The sequence below is a fragment of the Artibeus jamaicensis genome, unplaced genomic scaffold (genome assembly GCF_021234435.1).
Source record: "Artibeus jamaicensis isolate MK-2021 breed Jamaican fruit bat unplaced genomic scaffold, CSHL_Jam_final contig_465, whole genome shotgun sequence".
In the NCBI taxonomy this organism is placed as follows: Eukaryota; Metazoa; Chordata; class Mammalia; order Chiroptera; family Phyllostomidae; genus Artibeus; species Artibeus jamaicensis.
Genome location: NW_026521843.1, coordinates 14,640,102 through 14,663,155, shown reverse-complemented (window position 1 = coordinate 14,663,155; position 23,054 = coordinate 14,640,102). Strand labels below are relative to the sequence as shown.

Here is a 23,054-nt window from a genome sequence, read left to right as displayed (position 1 = left end):
GTGGGAGTCACTGAGATCCAAAGCTTGGAGGAAGAGCCTGAGGGCAGGTGGAACTCGGAGGAGGAGTACTGGACAGTTGGTGCCACGTGTTTCAGAGCACAATAAAGGCTGGTTCTGAGAAGTGGCGAAAGCTGGAAACTCAATCTACCTCAGCTGCCAAGGTGAAGAGCTGTTGCCATTAAGATACTCCAGGTGCCTAAAGGAAGTCCCTACTTGTCTCCCGCCTCGCCGGCTTCCTCTCTCGCCCCCTACTGGTGGAACCTCAAAGGTGCCGGCGACCCAAAGAAACGGTTTGCAGAAGCCCAGCTCCAGCAGCCTTAGGGGATGAATACGGGTTTCCAGTGCCAGGCCATTACGGATAGTACTGGTGCGAGCATTCCCGTACATATCTTTTGATGTACTTGTGCACTCGTGTTTGGGGTTATACACCCAAGAGTGTCCTTGCTGGATGAATCGGTTCATTTATTAACCAGTCTGGTGAATGTGTGGTACTCACTGTGATTCCAATTGGCATATTTCAAATTACTATTGAACTTGACCAGCTTTGACCACCTGGATATCTTCTAAACAAAGGTGTCTGATCAGGTCTCTAGGCCACTTACAGTTTTCTTACTGTTCAATGAAGACTTTTAAATATATTCTTAATATAAGCCCCTTTTGATTTTATTTATTGCAACTATGTTCTCCCAGCCTGTGAACTTGCCTTTTTCACTCCCTCAGTGGTGTCTTGTGATGAACAGATGTACCTAGTTTGATGTACTACAATTTATCAGTCTTTTCCTTTAGGATTAATGCTGTTTGTGTCTTCTTTAGAAATTATTCTCTTGCCCTGGCTGGTGTGGCTCAGTGGATTGAGTGCGGGCCTGCAAACCAGAGGATTGAGGTTCAATTCCCAGTCAGGGCACATGCCTGGGTTACAGGCCAGTTCCCAGCAGGGGACGCACGAGAGGCAACCACACATTGACATTTCTCTCCCTCTCTCTCCTTCTCTTCCTCTCTCTCTAAAAATCAATAAATAAAATCTTAAAAAGAAAAAGAATTATTCTCTTATTCCAGGGTCATGAGGATATTCTCTTATATTCTTTTTTCTATTTTCCAGCTCTTTGTTCATATGACTGAATTCTGAGTAATTTCTTCCGATCTATATTTTCTGACACTTTAACTCTGGTTTTAACAGTTTCTAATCATCCACTGGGTTCCTCGTGAAAAAACATTATTTTTGCCCTGGCTGGTGTAGCTCAGTGAATTGAGTGCAGGCTGCGAGTCAAAGAGTAGCTGGTTTGATTCCTGGACAGGGCACATGCCTGGGTTGCGGGCGAGGTTCCCAGTGGGGGCCACATGAGAGGCAACCACACATTGATGTTTCTCTCCCTCTCTTTCTCCCTCCCTTCTCCTCTCTCTAAAAATAAATAAATAAAAATTTAAAATATAGATTTATTTTTAATTTTTACAACTTATATTTTCCCCTAATTCTACCTGGTTGGGTGCAATAGCTCTTGTTCCTGCTTTGTCTTTTCAAATCACTCTTTATTTCTTTGAACATATTTAATATATATTTTGCACCTGAAAATTATACCATCTTCAGTCACTGCAACTGTGAGTTCACAGCTCGGTGTTTCTGCTGTAGCTTGCTCACGGCGCCGCGTTTCCTTTCAATTTTTCAAATTGCCTGCTGTGAATTTAATGTTTGTTAGAATGTTATCCGTGGGAATCTTTCAAATCCTGGCTTTAAAGCATGTTCTTCCAGAGAAGAATTTTACTTGCTTGTCCTAGAAAATCAAGTCCCCTCGAAATTGTTGTCTTTGTCCCCCCACCAAAAAAAAAAAAAAAGTTTAAGGGTTTAGAAATCTCTGAGAGAATCCTGAGCCAAGACCTATCTGGGTAAGTCTCCTTATCTCTCTTTTATACACTAAGGGCATTGCCCTTTGGGGATCCCAGCTTTATGACAGGGTCTCGACCCAACGTACTGTTTTGTATGGGCCTTAGGCTTTTTCTCTGGTCCCCAAATTTGGTTTGTTAAAATTTGCCCTGGCCTTGGGCATCAGGAGTCTGCAGGTGCTGCCCTGGCAACACTGGCCTCAGTGCTGGCTTACCAGTTTTGGTTTTATGCTTATACAGTTCTTTTTAATGCTTAAAAAAAAATCCCTTCTGTTATTCCTTTCCCTTATCTTTCTGCCAGCCCAACAATGCACTTAATAAGATGTTTGTAATGTTTTACCCATTATTTTGAATGTTCTGCACCAGGAGGCCTTCTCTACGCATCCAGTCTCCACGCATCTTCCAACCATATTGTTGGAAATGAAGTCCAACAGCTTTTCATAGAAAACACGCCCCTCACGCAGGAGTCCTAGGAGGAAGGAATTTCTTCCGCAGTCGGGCCAGTATGTTTTATAAACCCACGTTTTCTCTTTCCTGCTCTATTTCTTCATGTTTGTTTACAGTGTCTCAAGAGAAATACCTCTCCAACTTGTGTAGTTGCCATAACTGAGCACAAATTGAATGAAAGCTCTACAAGAACAGTGATTATTGCACGAAATAACGAGACGATTATCCAGGACCACATTAAGTTGGGAGGAAATAGAGGCTGCAGGAGAACTGCTCCTTGACACCCTTCTGTCAAGATCAGAGCCATCTTTTGTCAAGATCTTGCGATTTAGAAAGAGCCAGGTGTTGCTTCCAATTAGCTGGCCTCCCTGATTGGGGGCGTACATTTCAGTGGAGAACACTTGGCCAAAGCTGGAGGGAGTATTTCGACATAGACACTTTGTCAATTGAGTCTTGATGGGCAGCTTCTGAACAATTCCAGTTCTGACCTGTGCAAAGATCATCCTTGTAATCCGTTAAAGGGAAAAAAAAAAAAATCCTCGTCAGAAAACCTGCCAATCTCTGTGACTTTTTTAAGCTGGAAAGAACATTTTAATCCTCTTAAAACGGCTGAAGGAGGACCAACATATAATGATCGACTTAGGATTTTTACTGTTTCTCAGAGGCTGCTGAGGTCTCTGGCTTCTCTTTAGGAGCACGAGACCAGCCCTTTTCTGTTTTTGGTCTTAATTAAGCAAGGTGTTAGTAACACACCCCATCAAGTCGCTGCTGGTGTTTCTAACAGCTGATTTCGTGGGAGGACTTGCAATACCCAGCTCTCTTCCACAAAGTGGCACTGCCTTTCAAAAAGAGCTATTCAGTCTTCTCCCTCACTGCCCCGCCCCACCACAGCTCATACCTAACAGGAACTCCGTGAAAAATCCGCTAACCCGTGGTCCTGTAGTTATCCAAACAGAGCCCAGAAGTTCGTAAGTTCTTAGTAATACCATATCCCCCATGTAGAGTTCCACCTCTCCAAGGCATGAGTAGCTATTTAATTACAGTCATGTATGAGGAGCCCACCTGTCTGGGTACGGATTTCTATGACGACCTCCCAAAGTAAAACAGGTGTGTCCTGGCCCGCCCTTACGACCAGGGAAATAGTGGCGGCGGCAGGTCGTTGCCAATAGGCATTTGGTGCGACTGGTCCGAAGGGAGCCTCTGCTCCTTGGCCAGTTGGTGGAGTACCACAGCCGTGTTTACGAGGCTCGCTCAGCCGCCTTGGCTGGAGAAGGAGGAGGAACTTCTCTCACAGACACACCCCACATCTGGCAGCCCTCCCAGTGTCGGGGCCAGTGGCTTCTGCAATGATGTGAGGTCTTCCCGGCAGGCTCGGCACATGCCCACACATCAGCGGCTGTCACTGGGCTTTGTCTCAAATTCTAGTTAATGCCACTTTTCAGAGCATATCAGGTCCTGACGGTTTTACATTCTTCTGTGGTGGATATATCAACTATGACTGGTTCCCTCCCCAGGCCCCATTCAGAGTTTGCACCTTGGGAGAGTAACTGCACTTTCAGCAGAACGCCAGCGCTCCAGGGCCTCTGTCAGCCCCTGCACAGTTCACTGTGGTTTCTGGGATGTGCAGCATGGGATCTATTTCCATCCAGTTTGGACCCCACCCAGAGCCTCTGACCCCGCCCCCCAGGCCTTAATGCAACTTGTTATTTAGGCCAGCCTGGTTTGCTCAACCATTCTTCTCTGTCCAGGAGGATTGTTTCTATTCTGATGACTAGATCATAATTTTTTATAATTTTAGGTTAAAAATAAAAACCTCAGTCATCTTTGCCCCTTTGTAACGTCTCAGCTTATGCAATGGCTCTGGTCCTTAGTTTCTGCTTTTGCCCCCACTCATGTCTCACCGATGCCTGGTTGTCAGCTCTTCCCTCTTTCAGGCATGTCTTGTCGGTTCACAGAACCCTGCCTCTCCCGCCCTAAGCGATTGAGGTGTTCCCTTGTCCCTCGTTTTGCTGCAGCTGCTGACCCCTGACTGTAATGGGGTGGGGGTGGGGTTTCTCCAAACTGGAGGCTCGGGAGGCAAGACCCCCAGTGAGGGGAAGTGCCCATCCATATGTCCCCGCCTGCCTCCACCGTTTGGTACACTGGTTACATGGTAAGACTTGGGTCCCTTCACTTTCCAGGGGACTACAGGACAGACCCTGACAGACCCTGGACCCTCGGACCATCTACCCAGTGCTGCCAAGACTCTGTGCCCTCCTGCCTGTGTCCTGTCGGAAGCGACTTCACTACAAAAGCTACAGCCAGGTAGCACCCACGTTGTCCCATCGCCCCCCCCCCTCCCCCTCTCCAGACAACCACGGGGCCTTCTGGGGGCCCTTCCATCCCTCTTCCTTCCCCCTGCACCCAGCAGCCCTGTCTCTGATGGTGTGTCTGAGCCTGGACCATCCTGCAGCAGCTGCCCTGGCTCCTGCCCATGGGGAAGCACCGGCTCGGTGGGCAGAAGGGTCTGAGCAGAGAGGCCCACAGCCTGCTGGCCCCTCCTCTGCTCCCCTCCTCGTGCCACACACACGCACACGCACACACACACACACACACCCGCTTACTGGGGTCTGAGCAGGGTCTTCCCCCTTCTGCACGCACCGCTTCCCCAGCCCTGTTTCCTGCTCCTCAGTCTGCTCCCTTTGCTCTGTGTGTGCCCAGGACCCCGCTGTGGACGCCACAGGGTTCCCGGAGAAGATGAGCAATGGGATGCTGCAGGGCTGTGGGGACAAGGAGGCCATGGCCATGCCTGAGGAAGGCCCAGCCTGCAAGGGGAGCAGCCCCACCTTCACCCTCCTGGAGACCCCACTCGAGCGCCAGGCCCCTGGCCACACTCCGCCAGGCACTCCACTGACCCCAAGCCCTTTGTCCTCAAAGACCAAGACCGATTCACTGTGCCAGCCCGAGGCGGAGGATAGAGCTGTCACACACAGGACCGTTGGGGTGGGGGGGTCTGTCCTTGACCATCACCTCTTTATTCGAGGGCAAGAATTCCAAAACCTTTGGCCTCAGGACCTCTTGACTTTCTTTAAAAAGTAAAACTCGAAAGAGCTTTCACTTTTGTGAGTTATTTCTAGTGGCAGTCACCGTATCAGAAATAAAAATGCATTTTTAAAGCCCTGGCTGGTGTAGCTCAGTGGATTGAGCACGGGCCTGCGAACCAGACAATCGCGGTTCGATTCCCAGTCAGGGCACATGCCTGGGTTGCAAACCAGTTTCCTGCAGGCCAGTTCCCAGCAGGGGACGCACGAAAGGCATCCATACATTGATGTTTCTCTCCCTCTCTCCTTCCCTTCCCCTCTAAAGATAAATAAATAAATAAATAAATAAATAAATAAATAAAATGCATTTTTAAACACTATTTATTTTAAAATAACATTAACTCACCCTGTGTGAACATATACAACAATTTTCTGAAAAATAATTGCTTTCCACGTTGGAGAATATCTAGTGAGAAGAGTAGCATTGCTTTACATTTTTGCAAACATCCGTAATGTCTACTGTAACCGACAGCTGGGTCCTTCTGTCAGCCTCTACATGCCGTCTGCTGTTGCAATAGCGCATGCCACATGGTTTCCGGAAACTTCCATTACACTTGTGAGAGGACAGGAGTGAAAAGAGGCAAATAGCATCTTACGAAAATGGTTTCAGCCACTTAGAACATTGAAAGGGTCTCAGGGACTCCTCCCCGCCTCCAGGGTCCCTGGGCTCAGTCTGAGCATCTCTGCTCTAGAGCAGGAGTGAGCAAGCTTTTTCTGTGACCCCTGAAGGCTTCACAGTCTCAGCTATCCTGCTCTGCCGTGGTATCAGGAAGCAGCCACAGGTAATACAGAAGCAAACAGAGTTGACTGTGTTCTAATAAAAACTGATTTACAAGAACAGGTGGAGGGGGACTGGATTTGGCCCACTGGCCATAGTCTGCCAACCCTGGATCTTGAATCTCAGCTGGCAGGGTCCCTGGGTTTAGGACATGTGCCACGGAAGGGAGAGGAGAGTGCCATCCGACTCACCCTGGCCAGGCTCCTGAAGATGAGACAAGGAATTTTTCAGAGAGGGCTAGGTTTTCTATTTCTAATTACCGTAGTGGCCAATTTGGTAAGCTCTACAGTCCCCGCCTCAGCACTTAGATAACGCGTGGCCAGCTCGGCTTCTCCCGCAGCCCAGCTAAGCCTCTGCCCTCGCTTCTGTGGCGCATCTGAAAGTGGTGCACAGCCGGCCCGGGGAAGCCGTCCTCTCCCCTGCTGCCTCCACCCGGGCTGGGCCGGCCTGCGCAAGACAACCAGGTAGTCTTGCCTCTGAGGGAAGACTTCCCTCTGGGCCTTCCCTCTGAGTCCTGAGCGAGGCCACCTTAGTGTCGTTTTGTCATCTGCTCCTGCTTCCTTTTGGAACCTCTTTCCCACACACCACTGTTCCCAGGGAATAGATGCTGTCTGCACCTGAGTCTCAGCTGCCTCCAACTGCCCTTGTCCACCCCACGCCCCCAGCACTGGTCGGAATAAAAAGTCTCCCACGGGGCAGGTGTTCTTCCTTTGCCACAGAGGCAAAAGTGGTTAGTCCTGGCTCTGGTGGGTTTGTGGATCCAAGTCTCCAAGCTGATACTTCCTCTGGTTATTCTCGTTCATCCCCCGTCCTTCCCCTGGCTTGACCCATGACCCTCGCAGCCCTTGTGTTCCCTGCGCTGGGTGCTGTCCAGCTGAAGAAGATGACCTTTGGACCCCACAGGACCGTCTGGGCACTAAGGGACATGGCTTTGCCTGGAAGAAGCCTGAGGCAGCCTTAGAAACTGTAACGATGGCAGCCCCCAGCCCCTCAGCCCCTCACTGGCTTCATCTTTCCTTTGCTTTCCTTGTCTTCTCTTCCAGGGTGATGTGGTCACCCCCCGAAGGACACAAGCTTGTGTCTAAGCTGGGCAGGTTGGGGTAAGCTCCAAACCAGAGTCCCCTCGGTTATCAGGAGAAGTCCCATGCTCTAGGGGGACCCCCGCCCCATGCGCATCTAAAGCCAACTTTCCCAGTTTCATCCCCAGAAAAACACTGTGTGCCACTGGCTTGGGGAGAAATTCATCTGCCCGTCTTCCAGTCACCCTTAAACTCAACCAGGAAGATACTGCTCATTGGCTTTAAAAATAGAACACTCGAGCTGGACTTTTATGGTCTTGCGAAGAAAGCGTCTCATGCCCACCCACACCTGGTCTCTGCCCCTGCCTGGCCCCGTCCGGCTTCCCAGAAGCGGCTCTGCACAAGCTCTCCGGGCCCCTCAGTAGATTTACGAGTTAGGCCTTGGCTGAGGCCTTCTCCCCATGGCTCCCAGCCACAGTCCAGCTGCTCTCCCACATCCAGTGCAGCCGTGGCTAGAACGTTCTGTGTCTCCTTTCCTGCCTCCACCCCAACTTGCTGAGTCACCCCTTTAGCCCCCTTTCCCCTGCTGCTCTGGCCAGCCCTGTGGAGGGACAGCAACTCCTCACACCAGTGTCCCAGCCACTCCCAGCCTGCCCCAAACCTCGTTCATTCTCATGATGGAGATGCTGGCTCTGTCTGAGGCCACTCCTGCTGGGACTCTAGTGATTAGTCCTCAGATTATTTCCTCAGGACCAGAGGTAAATTGCACTGGAACGATCAGATTCCTGGCGGCCCACGCACGACTGAGGGAGAGCCTGGGAGGGTAGTATGCGGCGGGTGGAGCTGGCCCTTGAAAGGTCATTTGTAGATGGATTGTAAAAATAACTCCGGAGCCAGTGAGGCCTTAGTCCAAAATCACACAAGGAACCCACTGAACCCGGGCCTTGTTTTCCCTGGAGGTTAGGTTTCTAACATAATGAAAAAAGAAGACTATAATTATTATTCCCTGGAAAAGATACACCTCCTTCTAAGGTCCTTACACCCGGAGGATGTAACTGACTCCATCTGCATTCTTCTTATGAAAGGCCTCAAGGCGTCGACTAGTTCAGTTAGGGTAGAGCTGCCTCCGGGCTGAGATCTCAAACTGGGCAGTAGGGAATAGAAGTGCTTCTGGGAACTGGAATGTGAGCAACGTAAGCCTTATGGCTGAACCTGTAAATATAACTCATATCAAGAGACGTGGGTAAGGGTGCAGGGCCCAGCGAGGGAGAAAATGTAGCTAGCGATGAGGGGCAGCTGGAGAGGCCATAATGCAGAGACCAGCCTCCTAAATCCCTTCTGCTTCTTTGAGAGCCGTCAAGCATGCTGTGGCCAAAAAACAAAACATGTTCTCTTCTTCAGCTTCCCCTCTGGTGATGCGACCCCAACCCAGCCCAGCTTTGTTCACACTCCAGAGCTGCCAAGAGCTTATCTGGCCTGTAACTGTCCCATCAGCCCCTGCGGCTGCCGCCACTCTAGGTCCCTATTTTTGCGCCTGTACAGGAAGGTCTGCCTGCTTGCGATCTCCAGAGGGTTTGTGGGAACTTTAGGGGGAGGGGAAGCAAGGGGTGGTGCCCTAAATCAGCTTCCAACCCTATCAGACGATTTCCTCTCCAATTTCCCTCTGTAGCTGCCATGAAAGAGCCACTGGGGAGTCATCCCCGGGGTGCCAAGAATGAAGATCCACTCCCTGGTGCTCCTGAGTTCTCTCCATCACAGACGCCCCACGGCTTTGCCTGGTCTGCAGGCTGGAACCTGGGAGCTGAGTCAGATCCGATGGCTAAAAGTCAGAGTGAAGAATCCAGGCCCCTAAGCTCGAGTTGCAGTCTAGGAAGAATGGGTGAGCATGAGGGTCATTGGTCCGCTTGAGCTGGTGAGAGTGGTCTGATGGGGAGGAGGGCATCTGCCTCTCCAGAGGCTCTGGGCCTGGTTTCAGCCTCCTTTGCTCTTTGGCCCAAGGTGGTGGCTGTGGTGGAGTCAAGGCCAGAGCACCCCAGGCCTCCGGTATAGAGACGGGACCGCATGGGCCACTTCTGCAAGACACGGAGATGCAAGGTGAGTAACGCGTCCTGCTGCAGCCCTGGTGGTCCTCGGTGCCCACAGATCCACTTTCCCTACCCTCCCTCCCTGAGACCCTTGCCTGCCGTGACCGCCCTGATGGCAGTGGACTCTGGCTCACCACACACTCTTCCGTCCACCTGAGTCTGGCAGGGACGCACTTGAGGAGTAAGCTGAGGAGCAAGGAGCCCAAGAGGAGGCCCCACAGTGAGGAGGGAGGTGCTGGTGGAGCCGGCTGCAGCCAGGCTGGGCTGGGGCGTGGGGGAGACCCCTGCCTCCGAACTGTCCTGACTCCTTCTCTTGCACAGCATTCCCCCACCCGAGTGCCTCTGGTCCCAGATGTCAGTGCTGCCTCTAAGCTGGGGACCTCCCAAGATTGTTCGTCCTTCCAGCAGGGGCTTGGGCAGTCCCAGAATATACCCTGAGGTCTGCCCTCCTCTTGGCAGCCCCTCTACCTGGAAGCTGAGGTGACACTGCCCCTGCCTAACCAGCCGCACTGACCAGCTCCCATCTGTTCACTCTTCAGTGTGTCGTCCAACGCTTCCTCTGTGCAGTGGCCTTACTCTGATCACCATTTTACCCACTCATGGGCCTGCTTGGGGACTGTGAGCAGGGGCAGTGGGGATGTGGGGAGTCTGAAGTCAGACACCCTTGGGTTCAACCTGCATTCAGCCACTTAATCTCCCTGAGCTTGGGCTTCCCCACCTGTAAAGTAATCCTCCTTCTGTTCTTGTGTGGATTAAGAGATAAAAAAGTGCTAAAGCACTTAGCCCAACTCCTGGCATAACTTTAGCATCCAAATAGTATTAGCTGTCATTGAGATGGTGATTTATTGTTAGCTATACTCTTTATTCATACTCTCAGTTCACGCCCTGGAAGAGGAGCCGGGCTGGTGTTGTCGCCCCTTCACACACAATAGAACAGAGGTGCAGGGGAGTCAGGCCGCAGCCTCCGCCCACCCTGCCCGGAGCCTGGTCGCTTCTGGAGTGATGCTTTCTTAGACTGTTGTTCTCCCGGAGGGGCTGCTGTCCTGCGACAGAAGTCCTGGGGACACTGAGGCCTTGTACAGTGGGATGATTCCCCCGACCCCAGGACCCTCCTAGGTGCAGCTTCCCTTCCCAGGCCCCAGTCCTGGGACCCACTCCTTCCTCTCCCCGTCACTAGGCTGCATAGTTGGGGTCTCCATGCTCTTGGAGGAGCCGCATTCTCGTGAAGTTATTTCCAATCACTACCCCCTGCTGCGGGCAGAGGGGGCCCCAAGTCCAGTGTCCCTCCGCCCAAACCCCCATCACTGAGGCCCTGGCGGCCCGTGGCCTACCTTGAGAGGGTGCAGGTAGCAGAGTCCACTCAGGAAGGGTGGCCAGGCGGGGCCGGGCAACTCCTGGCCGAGTGCGCGGGTGAGGTGGGCTATGTAGCTGGTGGCCAGCACCAGCACATCCAACTTGGAGAGCTTGGTGTCAGGGGGCACGGCAGGCAGAGCGGCCTGCAGGGCCAGGAAGGCCTGGCGCAGTGTCCTGACCCGGCTCCGCTCCCGCGCCGCATTCTCAGGACTGGCCTCGCTCTGCACAGAGGACCCCCAGTGAGTGAGTCTGGCCGGACCCCCACCCGTCCCTGGCTTCTAAGGGCATTCTTGTGCCGGGTCTTCTGCCAGAGTGGTAGCACTCTAAGCAGCAGGGACCAAGAGCATTGCCTCGTTGTGTCCGTTCTTGGCCCTGCTCTGCCTTACAGCTGAGGAAACAGAGAGCAGGCCTGCCTGGGGTCAGATGGAACAGGATGGCAAAGCTGGGCTCAGAGCCTGCTCTCCTAATTGTCCACTGCACCTCCTCCTGGCCCTCGTTCCATCCACGCCCAAGTCTGAAGCCTGCTTATCAGGGTGCCCTGCCTTGCTCAGTCAGGATGACCCTTGGCCCAGCCAGGTCCCACGAGGAAGAGGCAGCTGTGTCAAAGAGGAAAGGTTACCAAACTCAGGTCCAATCACAGGCTGAGGTCCTGGCCCTGCTGCTGACTGTTGCTTGGGACCTGGGGAAATTCACACCCCTCCTCCCGGCCTCAGTGCCCCCTAGAGAAGTGAGCCAAGCCTGGTCTCTCAGCCACACTCTGGTTCAGGCCCATTCATGCTAACCACTGAAGCATGGGCCCTTAGAGTCCAACGGGCCAGTGTCCCCTCTTTAGAGGGGGGATGCTAACACTGAATGATCTGCTCCCTTCGGGGGTGACCTCTCTCAGCCCCTCCAACCCCTGCCTCCCCAGCGCCCTCTGCAGGGCCAGTATCTCCTTACCCTGCCACGAGCCAGGCTTCTGGTCCTGGCCCCTCTTGGGGCAGGGGCGGCTCTGCTCCACCTTGGGCTGCTCCAGCTGGTCTCTTCCCACAGGTCCTGCCTCATCCTGCTCAGGCGGCTCCTTCTCCTGTCGGTGCCTGCTAGCAACCTCGGCCTGGCCTTCGCCGGGCTCTGCCCCATTCTGGGCATCGTGGGCAACCCTCTGGCCTTTCTCTGTGACATGCCACACCCTAGGGATGTGGTGCCACAGCCCCCAGGACGGGAACACTGTGCCTGAGGGAGCCTTGGGTTCAAGCAAGCTGGGGCAGGCTGGTCATCCCACCAGCAATGTCTACATCTGAGGGAGTTGGCGCTAACTCAGTCCTGCCTCTCGTCTTGCTCTGGGAAAACCGCCCACCCGGCACAGCCCCCGAGAAAAAACTCCTGCCTGCCTCCCAACCAGCGGAGGGTGGGGGTGCTGGATGCTGGGAGTGGCCAGGCCCTGGGAGGAGGCCCCTGCTGCAGGAGGCAGGAGGATGGCGGGAAGGGAGCTTCCTTCCTGGAGCCTCGCCTGACCCTGACAGCAGTCCTATGATAGACCTGCAACTTCAGATTTGGGGTTCAAGTTCATGGAAGGGCCCTGAACCTCCTTCTCTGTGCCAGAAGCCTGCCTGCACACATCCCAAAAGGACTTTCCTTGCCTTGCCAGTGAACATGACCTTCTAGCCATAGGGCACTACTCCCTATGCCCCAGGCATACCTCAGATTTTCAACCCAGTGGTTTTCCTTTGACCTTTCTGACCCCCAGGATACCTTCCTCCAGCTCTGCCAGGGGAAGGGCTGTCCCTCCTGCAGGCTGCACCCTTCATTTGTCGAAGGCACAGAGCCCAGAGCCCATGTCTTCCTATCGGATTGGTGCCCCTGTTGCCACAGAACCATGCCCCGGCCCAGTTCCTAACAGTTCAAAGTTCTCAGATCACTCCACACCTGCCAGCGCTAAGCACTTTACATGTATTATCTTTATTTCTCGGATCAACCTTATAAGAAAATAGGCTCACATCCTCATTTTACAGATGCAAAAACTGAGGTATTGGGAAGTAAAATAATTTGCCCAATACCAAACATCTAGTAAGTGATGCAGGTGGTATGAAGCCCAGGCAGCTAGTGGACTTGGAAGGCTTCCCTCACCCTATACAGTTCTACCGTGGGTGCCTTACTCACCTGTCTGTCCCCAGACTAGATGTGAGGAGTTCGAGGGCAAGGACCAGGGTGTTTGCTGAGGGCATCGTATCCGCCATACAGCTACTCAGCAGGAGGCAGGCTGAAGAAGTAGCAAATCTGCCACAGCAGCCCCTGCCTGTCTTCAAGTTACCACCTCTGCCTGCAGCAGGATGGTCTTGCACATCCCTAGTCCCTCAGTGTGGAACTCCAAGGGGGACAAAACAAGTAAAGGGAAAGTACACAGAGGACAATGGTGGCTAGAGATACAGCGAGGCAGACGCCCAGCCAACCAGAGGGAAAGGAACAAAGAAGACACAAAATTGACCCGAACATCCCCCAGTAAGGAAGCGAAGTGTGGTAATAGACAGAACAAGACAGACCTCTATATAATGATGTGGAAAGACTCCCCGAGATACACACTTAAGTGAAAAAACCTAGTTGTAAATCAGTCCGTATGTATAACAAGATCCAGCCAGGATAAACACACATACACACAAACCCCCTGAAAACCAAAGCTGTAAGTGTATGTACTTACGTGAACATATAGGAAGGAGACCAAAAAGATGCGTACCAAGTTTCTTTCCCCCCCCCCCCCAGGTGCAGAGAATGAAACACACACCTCAGCGCGTGGCACCCAGAGTCTTCGGCACACACAGGGCCCGTGGTCAGCCTCCCTCCCCGCCTGCCTCCCTTGCTTCCTTCCTTGCATTTCCTCGACCCCATTCCCATTATTCTTCCCTATCAAAGGCAGCCATTGCAAACTGCTGAATGTGTATCTTGTTTGTATGTGCGGTGGTTTGAAAACAGGTGCCCAACTTCTTTGATATGCTTCTCTTCAAAAGGTGAAGGCTGACTCCCTCCCCTTATGAGCTAGGCTTGGCGATCTGCTTCTTACCGGTAGAATGTGGTGGAAGTGTGTAACTTTTCCAACCAGGTTACAAAAGGCAGCGTAGCTCCTTGCTCGCTGTCCTATCACTCAGGTCACTCATATCACTCACTCTGGGAGAAGCCAGCCACGGTGTCACAAAAGAGCCCCGGGGAGAGGCGTGCGTGGTGAGGAACTGAGGCCTCTCACCAACTTGCACAGCGTGAGGGCATCACCTCGAAGACAGATCCTCCAGCCCCGGTCCGGCCTTCTGATGACTGCAGCCCTGGCTGGTGGTTTGAGCGTGACCCAGGGCAGTCCCTGAGCCAGAGTCGCCCACCTAAGCTGCTTTAACCCATAGAATTCCTGACCCACAGGAGTCATGTCAGATCAGTGTTTTGGGATGTTTTTTAAGTTTTGCTTTAAAAAAGTTATTGATGAGAGAGAGAGAGAGAGAGACTGATTTGTTGTTCCACTTATTCACGCATTCAGTGGTTAATTCTTGTATGTGTCCTAACTGGGGATGGAACCTGCAACCTTGGTGTATTGGAACAATGCTCCAACCAGCTGAGCTACCCTGCCAGGGCTTGAGATAATACATGTTTATTGCTGTTTAACTTTGGTGGTTATTTGGTAAGCAGTATGTGGTAGGTATATGAAACCATGTGCGTTGTGTGTGAATGAATTTTAAATCCAGTACATGATAATACATTTATATTATAAATATATAACACAACACCACTTAGGCATTCAGTGTTGTATTATATACTTCCTTGTTACTTCCTCCACTCAACCTCTGTTTTAAGTCCCATGCTTCTTTCTACCTGCCGTGGAGGACTACACGGTGTGCACCCATCACATTCTGAGCACCCCGAGAGCCCCAGAGACGAACACCCAGATTGCCTCCAGCTCCTCACCACCCCAGACAATGCTGTCATGAATACCACTGAATCCAGGTGAGATTAAAAATATATAAATATGTCTGGGAGCAGAATGCTGGGCTAGCTGACTAAGCCTAGCCAGAGGGCCCTCCAGAACGGCTGCAGGTCTGCCCGGCCGACAGCACTGCATGGGGCCCCACTGCCTCACCACCACCTGGCATTAACCTGATTCTTGGTTTTACAGTCATTTTAATTTGCCCTTATCTGATCACTGATGAGTTCAAGCACCCTTTGTGTGTGGTGCTTGGTGGAGATTCAGTTTCATTTTTCTCCATATAGGGAGCCCATTTTATTATCTCCATATAGGGAGACTGTTTTCCCAACATCATCTACTAACCAGTCCTCTCTCTCCCTGTTGAGCCTCAGCTCCCATTTTACCATATATTAAGTTTCCATATTTGTTTATAAGTCAATTTCTGAGCTCTTTATTTTGTTCCACTGGTCTTTTCATCTGTGTTTGAGCCAACATCATGCTGATTTTATTATGATGACTTTGTAGCATGTTTTAATATTTGGTAGAATAAAGCTCACCTCTTTCCTCTTGTTTTTCAAGTTTGACTTTGTTATTTCTGGACCTTTATTTTTCCAAATACATTTTAGAGAAAGTTTATTCAGTCCCTAAAAATTCAACTAACATTTTGACTCGGATTTCAATGACTCAGTGGATTAATTTGGGAAGTTTGCCATCTTCATGCCTTTAAGTCAATTTTTCTAAAAACATGGAATGTCTCTTGCTTTATGCCAATCATCTTCTATATCCTTTACTAGTTTTATAGTTTACAACATGAACACCTGTGTATTCCTGCTTCAGCGAAATTGTTTATAGTTTTATTGTACTAAATAGTTCATCGTTTTCATTGCTCTTGCACATGCTCTTATTCTTACATTACCTAGTTGATTATGGCTGCTATAAAAATGCTATTAAATTTTTAAAAGCTTGTCTTGGAACCAACAACCTTGTTGAACTTCATGAGTCTTAATACTCTGCTGATTCTGTTGGTTTTTCTAAGTAGATATAATAAAGATGATTGTACCTCTTCCTTTCCCATCTTTATACTCCCTTTCCTTAGAGCATTGACAAGTGCTTCCAATACCGTGTTAACCAGAAATTGGGGATTGTGGGCACCCTTTTCTTCTAATCTCAAGGTATCTACATCTTCTCCATTAAGCATACTATTTATTTGTTGCAGGTTTTTCTTTTTAAGATTTTATTTATTTATTTTTAGAGAGGGGAAGGGAGGGAGCAAGAGAAGGAAACATCAATGTGTGGTTGTCTCTCAAGCGCCCCCTACTGGGGGCCCACAACCCCAGCATGTGCTGTGACTAGGAATCGAACCAGCATCCCTTTGGTTTTCAGGCCGGCACTCAATCCACTCAGCCACACCAGCCAGGGCTGCTGCAGGTGTTTTACATATGACCTTGACCAAGTTAAGGCAGTACCCTTCTGTTCCTAATTGGCTAAGAGGTATTTGGTATTTTTTTTCATCATAAATAGGTGTAGAACTTTATCGAATGTTTTCCTGTGTTGATTGAGATAATCATGATTTTTCTCTCAGTCAAATAATATGTTAAATTATGCCCTTAGATTTCCTGATGAACAATCTTCTTGAAGCTCCTGTGATAAATCCCATCTGCATACAATTTATTTTTAAAACACACTGTCCTCTTCATTTAGTTCATATGTTATTTAGGATTTTTGCTACTATTTCATAAGTGATATGAGATTCTAACTTTCTTTAACTATCACAGTTTGGTTTTGGAGTCAGACTTACACTAACTTCATCCAATGAGCTGTGTAGCTCTTACTCTTTTTCTACTTCTTCAAACAACTTTTCACATAAGATAGGAGCTAATCCTTCTTTGAAAGTTTGGTGGAATGTACTTGTAAAACCACTGGGCCTGAGTTTTTTCCCTGACGGATAGGAGAAGAAGTTATAACTTCTACCTTGATTTCTTTATTTTCTTATTGATTAATTTAAGTTCCTTATTTCTTCTTATAAATCTTTGGTATTTTCTATTTTCCTATAAATTTACCTATTCCAACCCAGTAGTGATAGGGGACAAGAACAGAAGCCTCCTCCCTCCCCTTCTGGAACAGTCACTCATACCTCTCCTAGCGCCTCGAATGAGATAGAAATCCCTGCGAGCTCTACCACTGCCGGCCCCAGATGGGAACCCACTGTTACTATCTCTTCATCTCCCTTATGCCTCTAGATAGATTCCTCTTTTTTTGTTCTGTATTTCATTTGCCCCAAACTCTCTTTTTGTTCTTCCTCAGTGTTGCCAGAACCACGCTTAATTTATCAATCTTTTCAAAGACTAGCCTTTGAGTTTAACATTTTATATCCTTTAAAAGTTATTTATTTAAAATTTGTGCTAAAATACATAACATAAAATGTGCCATTTTGACGTGTACAGTTCAGTGAAGTATGTGAAGTACATTCACATCGTTGTAAAAACGTCGCTGCCATCCTTCCACAGCAGTTTCATCTTCTTGCAAAACTGAAATTCTAAACTCATTAATTAATAACTCCCCATCCCCCTACCCCTAGCACCGGGCCACCAGCACTGAACTTTCTGTCTCTCTGAATCTGATTACCCTAAAGTACCTCGTATGAGCAGAACCACACAGTACTGGTCCTTTTGTGACTGGCTCATTTCACTTAGCATGTCTGCAAGGGGCATGCATGGGGCAGCACGTATCGGAATCATCTTGTTTTTTAAGGTTAAATAATATTCCATTGAGTGTACACATCACATTTTGCTTATCCATTCATCTCATGGACATTTAGTTTGTTTCTATCTTTTGGCTATTGTGAGTAATGCTGTTATGAATATGCATGTACAATTACCTCTTTGAGACTCTATTTAGCTTCTTCTGTATATCTTAGAAGTGAATATACCCAGAAGTGAAATTGCTGAGTCATATAGTAATTCTATTTTTAATTTTTTGAGGAACTGCCATACTGTTTTCTACAGTAAGGTGGCTGCACCATTTTATATTCCCACAAACAGTACACAAGGGTTCCAATTTCTCCACATTCATGGGTATGGTTCTGCTTCAAGCATCCACTGGGGGTCTTGGAACATGGGCCCTGTGAATAGCAGGGACCACTGTGTGCCACTTCCAGACGGCTGCATGTTCTCCAAAAGTTGTTTTACTTGAACTCACTCTGCCCATTGTGATCATCCATTTATTTCCTTTCTGAGAGCTCACATCCATTTTGTTCAGTAACCCAGTTCCAAATTTTCCTGGCAAGCAACCAGACACTGGCTGGTTTGAGATTCTAGAATGTATCTTTTTTCCCTGTTTTGAATATTTACCTATCTGCAGTTATCTGACTCCTCTGTTATAGTCATGATTTCTCCAAGAATACTCAGGCAGCTCTGCCAGCAGCCACTTCCTACCATTATTATAATGTACAGCCCAAACGAAGAAGAGAGAGAAAAAGTGCATGGGTCCCATTCTCTTCGATAACTGTCCACTTGCCCATTTGTTCATCCCCTCAACCCACATCTCCAGATTTCTGGAGAAAACATGCTGCATAGCATTTGGGAGAATAGAGCACGGTGCTCTTGTTCAGGTTTGGGGCAGTCGGGGCGGGAAGTGTGTGGTAGATAAAGACTACAATGGGAACGACTAGCAAACAGAAACCACCGTGTTACAATATCACCGCTTCAACTTGGATGCCAAGTGCCTACCTCACACCATATACAAAAAGTAACTCAAAGTGGCCCCAGCTGGTGTGGCTCAGTGGATTAGGTGCCAGCCTGTGAACCAAAGGGTCACCGGTTCCATCCCAGTCAGGGCACATGCCTGGGTTGCGGGCCAGCCAGGTCCCCAGTAGGGGGCGCTTGAGGGGCAACCATACATTGATGTTTCCCTCTCTCCCTCCCTTTCCCTCTCTCTAAAGATAAATAAATTAAATCTTTTTAAAAAATTAACTCAAAATGAATCACAGACCTGACCTAAGCGTAAGAGCTAAAACTAAAAAGTCTGAAAAGAAATTTTCACAGCAAATCTTTGTGACCTTGGGTCAGGCAATCATTTCTTAGATAAGACACCAAAAGCAAGCAAGAAATGAAAAAATAGATAAATTGAACTTCATCAAATTTAAAAACTTTTGTGCATCAAAGGAGACTATCAAGAAAGTAAAAAGATAACCCAGAGAATAGAAGAAAATATTTGTAAACCATATGTCTAAAAAGGGGCTTGTGTCCAGAATATATAAGAACTCTTATGATTCATCAATAATACAAAAATCTAATTAAAATATGGGCTAAAGATTTAAATAGATATTTCTCCAGATAAGAAAACAGCGAATAAGGACATGAAAAGATGCTCAATAACATTAGTCATTAGGAAAATGCAAATCAAAACCACAATATTATACTACTTTATATCCATTAGGATTGCTAAAGTCAAAAAGACAATAGCCCTGACCAGTGTGGCTCAGGTGGATGGACGTCGTTCCGCAAAGCAAAATGTCACCAGTTGGATTCCTGGGTAGGGCACATGCCTGGGTTGTGGGCTCCCTCCATGGTTGGGTGGGTACAAGAGGCAGCCAATGGATCTTTCTCTCTCACACAGATATTTCTCTCCCTCTCTTTCTCCCTCCCTTCCCCTTTCTAAAGATAAATAAGTCAAATCTCTAAAAAAAAAAAAAAAGACAGACAATAACATTTGTCAGTGAGGACAGAAAAAGGCTGAGCCATCATTTCTTGCTAATGGGATTGAAAAATAGTACAGCTAATTGGAAGAAAGTTTGACAGTTCCTCAAAATGTTAAATATAGACTCACCATGAGACTCAACAACTCCACTCCTAGGTATCCACTCAAGAGAAATGAAAACACACGCCAGTGTTTGCAGCAGCACCGTTCATAGTCGCCCCAAAAGTAAAGAGAGCAAAATGTCCTCCAACTGATGAGCGAGAAAACAAAATGTGGTATATACATTTAAAGGAATATTATTTGGCAATAAAAAGGAATAAAGTACTGCCTCATGCTGTGACATGAATGAACTTGCAAAAGCTGTGAGGTGAAAGATGCCAGACACAAAAGGCCACACATTGTGTAATTCCACTTACATAAAATGCCTAGAATATGCAAATTCATAGAGACACAAAGTAGATTTATAGTTTCCAAGGACTGGGGAGAGAGAGGAGTGAGGAGTGACTGCCAATGGGGCCGGGATTTCTTCCGGGGGGATCCAAAAGTGTCCTAAAATTAGAACGTGTCGATGGCCTCTCGGCCCTGGGAGTATACTAGAAAACAGTGACTTGCATGCTTTAAAAGGGTGGATTGTGTGGTATGTGAATTATATCTCAAAAAATCGGTTAAGAAAATAGTTATTAAAATATGTAAGTACATCCTAAGGGGGCCTGGGGAGCAAGGGAAAATAGGAAGTTGAAGGGAGGGCCCAGCACAAACAGGTGTGTTGCTCAGGAGGACCTGGAGTGGAGGGAGTGGCATGTGGGCAGAGAGCGGAGGTGGAGACTTCCACCTGGGGAAGAGGGACGGAGTGCCCCAGAGAACTCCACCTGCTTCAGTTTTGTCAAGGGCCAGCAATTGGATGGTCTCTGAAAGAAGGTCCCAGAGCCTCAACGTGGACAGTCTATGATGTCAGCACCTCACCTTTGTGACACAGTCACTGGATGTCATGGAGAACTGCCCCCAGGAATTGGGGCTCTTAGCTCCCAAGGGGGGTGGCAATGCCACCCCTTAAACAAAGTCCCAGTCTCTCAGAGGCTTTCACCAGCTAGGCCCACCGCCCCTGCTGCTGCTGCTGGGTGTGACAAACCACATTGGCCAGGGCCAGGCTGAGCCAGAGGATATTAGCATTAGTGTCAGTAAGGGGTCACAGGGACCAGAGTGGCAGGAAACCAGGATGCTTGCAGAATCCCTGGTTCAGTTTTAGGAGAACAAAAGCCTGTGACAGAAGACCTCCATCTGGCCGAAGGAGAACTGAAGACAAAGCTCAGACAGAAATCTGGGCCTTAGTGAGTTTAGGATAAAGGATGCTGGGGGCGGAGAGGGGTGGGCCCACTCTTCGGTGACTGATGCTCTTTCTCCCAGGTCCCCTCATTGCAGAGGTGCCTTGTGAAACACAGCCCAGAGGAGCCCTCACGGGTAAGAGCCCACAATAGCAGCATACCCTCAATTCCCAGTCCCATCTCAGCCCCCATACTCCACACCTCCTTCTTCAACTCCATCCCACCCTCTCTATTTCTCTCCTTTTCAGCTCTAATCTTCCCTGGAGCAGTTTGCCAGGGTTTTTTTGACCCTGAAGGTGACATGGGTTTAGGGCCCTAGTGAACCAGCCTGGAAATGGCACCTGAGGCGGAGCAGAACTGGACCGATTCTCTCAATATCTGGGGCTCTGTTTCTTTCTCTACAGGTCCTATAGACTGTGTCTTCCTGGCCTATTCAGATAATTGCTGCTGCCCCGAAGTTCCCAAGAGGCAGGTCTGATTCTCCAACCCTATACATCCCTCATCAATGGCTGACTGCAAAGTAGTGAGAAGCGGAGTTTAGATCCAAGCTCCTGCCTGAACACCCGAGAGCCTGGTGCTACTGGGCTGGGTGTCTCCTAGGCTGCAGCTAGAGACACTGGGCCTGGCTCTGCCAGGTCTTTAATCTCTGGTCTTGACGCCCCAGTCCTTTCCGGATTCAAGGCCATGTTGCCTCAAAATAAGGACCAAGTGCTGCTACAGAACAAAGTACCCTCTGGGGTTTCCCCTCAGGACCCCTCACAACTTGTGGACTCCCCTCCCCACGACCTCCAGCCTCTGCCTCCTCAAAAATCGCTCTCTCCCTCCCTCCCACCTTGCCCCCCTCCTCCGCAGTCCCACTCTCCTGGCTCCCATTTCTACTCTTCTGACTCAAATTCTGACTTTGTGCTACATCCCTACGTGTCCTCTTTCCCAAGTTCCCCCACTTTCTTTCATCAGAATTACCTGTCTGTCTCCCTTTCACATTCCTCCTCTTCATCCCACCAGCTATACCCTTCTCCACCCCCTACTCACTCCTCCAGCCCCCCTCAGCCGCGGAACTCCTCTCTCCCACACTGCCAGTCTCGTCCAGACCCCGGAGACCTACCCAGCTCCACTCTCACTTCCCCGAGGCCCAGCCCGCCTTCTCTGGGGATCCATTCTAATAGACAGACATGGCACTGGCATCAGTACCAAGACCCCAGGCCCCCTGGGGTGGTGGGGGGATGCGTGGCAAGCGAGAGGGACCCAGCAGAGTTCAGGCACCCAGGAGCCCTGGCCCAGGCCCTGGTGGTTCACCTGGGGCACCGCCGTATTGCACACGACCTACGGTTACTGCTTTTGCAGCGCCTGTGGCTAGGCAGAACCGGCCCGGCTCCAGTCGTGGAGTATCCCATATGCCTGGTGTGTCTCCGGCCCCGTGGTCCCTCCTGCCCCAAGCCCAAGTACAGGACTGGACCCCGGCTGCTTGCCTTCCCCCAACTACTGCCCTGTGCACAGGGCCAAGAATCCAGACCACTCCGCATAGGCATCGGGTTTGGCCTCCGCCTGCCCCGTGGCCAGGCCAGGGCTTTGCATCTCTTGTCAGAAAGAAGACCAGAGGAAGTAGGACCTCAAGGCAAGGCCCCTCAGGCCCGCGGGTATCAAACCAAGGCTTCTCGGGCCCCAGCAGTTCCAGCCCCAGCCCCAGCAGCTCAGGCCGAGGCAGATTCAGCCCCAGGCAAATCCTCCCAGACCGGGAGCCTCAGGTCTGTAGGCTCTCAAGGGCCAAATTCTACTCAATGTCCAGGACCTCTACCTCAGGCACCAAAACAGGACACTGTCTCCCCGAAGCCCAAGTTTTCCTCAGCTCCAAAGACGCCTGCCTCTCCAAAGCCTGTTCTACAAAAGTTACCACCCCAGTTCCAGAGCCTCGGAGGCTGTCTGGAGCCCCTCCTCCAAATGCAGCAGTTCCCACCAGGCCCCAGATCTCAGGAAGTCCCACAAACACCCTGAAGGGCTGGCTGGCTGGAGGTCAGGTGTGCTCTCGAGCGCTTAACCCCGGAAGTCCCTTGTGGAGTCTGCTCTCCCCTGGCTGAAGAGGAGCAAGGGCACTGGAGGCCCCGTTCAGCCTTCAGTGTATCCAATAAAGCCTCGCACTGCAAAACTTGTGTTCGCGACGTGCTGAGCAGACACACTGGGTACCTACAGCAGGGCCAGAACCTTACAAGGGGTGGGGGAGAGTCAAAGGACATAGAGTGGCCAAGGAGAATGAATGCCATGTATCTGAAAAGGCATGGGGCCTACAAGGCCTGAACGCCTGGGTTTACAGAAGGCTCTGACTGGCCCTTCACACATTTAATTCAATTTGATGAGACAGGTAACGGCATCCCTCAAGCCTGAAACTACTGAGTCCCTTCCTCTGGGTGCACCTTAGGTTAAGGGTGCATGCTGATGAGGCCCGTGGAACAGCAAGAGGTGTCTCCTTGCAGGAAAGGGC

The 23,054-nt window shown here is 49.9% G+C and overlaps 2 protein-coding genes across 3 annotated transcripts; one reads left to right on the top strand and one right to left on the bottom strand.

The window, feature by feature from the left end:
• Nucleotides 1-9,022: 9,022 nt before the first annotated feature.
• On the top strand, nucleotides 9,023-22,668 carry PRR30 (proline rich 30). 2 transcript variants are annotated; one of them, XM_037146559.2, is made up of 5 exons: nucleotides 9,023-9,081; nucleotides 9,201-9,296; nucleotides 14,450-14,599; nucleotides 20,661-20,714; nucleotides 20,983-22,668. In XM_037146559.2, exon 5 carries the CDS (start codon nucleotides 21,263-21,265, stop codon nucleotides 22,568-22,570), a length of 1,308 nt encoding a protein of 435 aa, XP_037002454.2. In that variant the 5' UTR covers nucleotides 9,023-9,081; nucleotides 9,201-9,296; nucleotides 14,450-14,599; nucleotides 20,661-20,714; nucleotides 20,983-21,262; the 3' UTR covers nucleotides 22,571-22,668. The 2 variants fall into 2 exon arrangements, with proteins under 2 accessions (XP_037002454.2, XP_037002456.2); XM_037146561.2 differs by lacking the exon at nucleotides 14,450-14,599.
• TCF23 (transcription factor 23) lies at nucleotides 9,078-11,800 on the bottom strand. Its single transcript, XM_037146562.2, has 3 exons — nucleotides 11,579-11,800; nucleotides 10,618-10,860; nucleotides 9,078-9,274 (listed from the first exon to the last, which is right to left on the bottom strand). The coding sequence occupies exons 1-3, from the start codon at nucleotides 11,798-11,800 to the stop codon at nucleotides 9,095-9,097; spliced, it is 645 nt and encodes a 214-aa protein (XP_037002457.2). The 3' UTR covers nucleotides 9,078-9,094.
• Nucleotides 22,669-23,054: the final 386 nt, after the last annotated feature.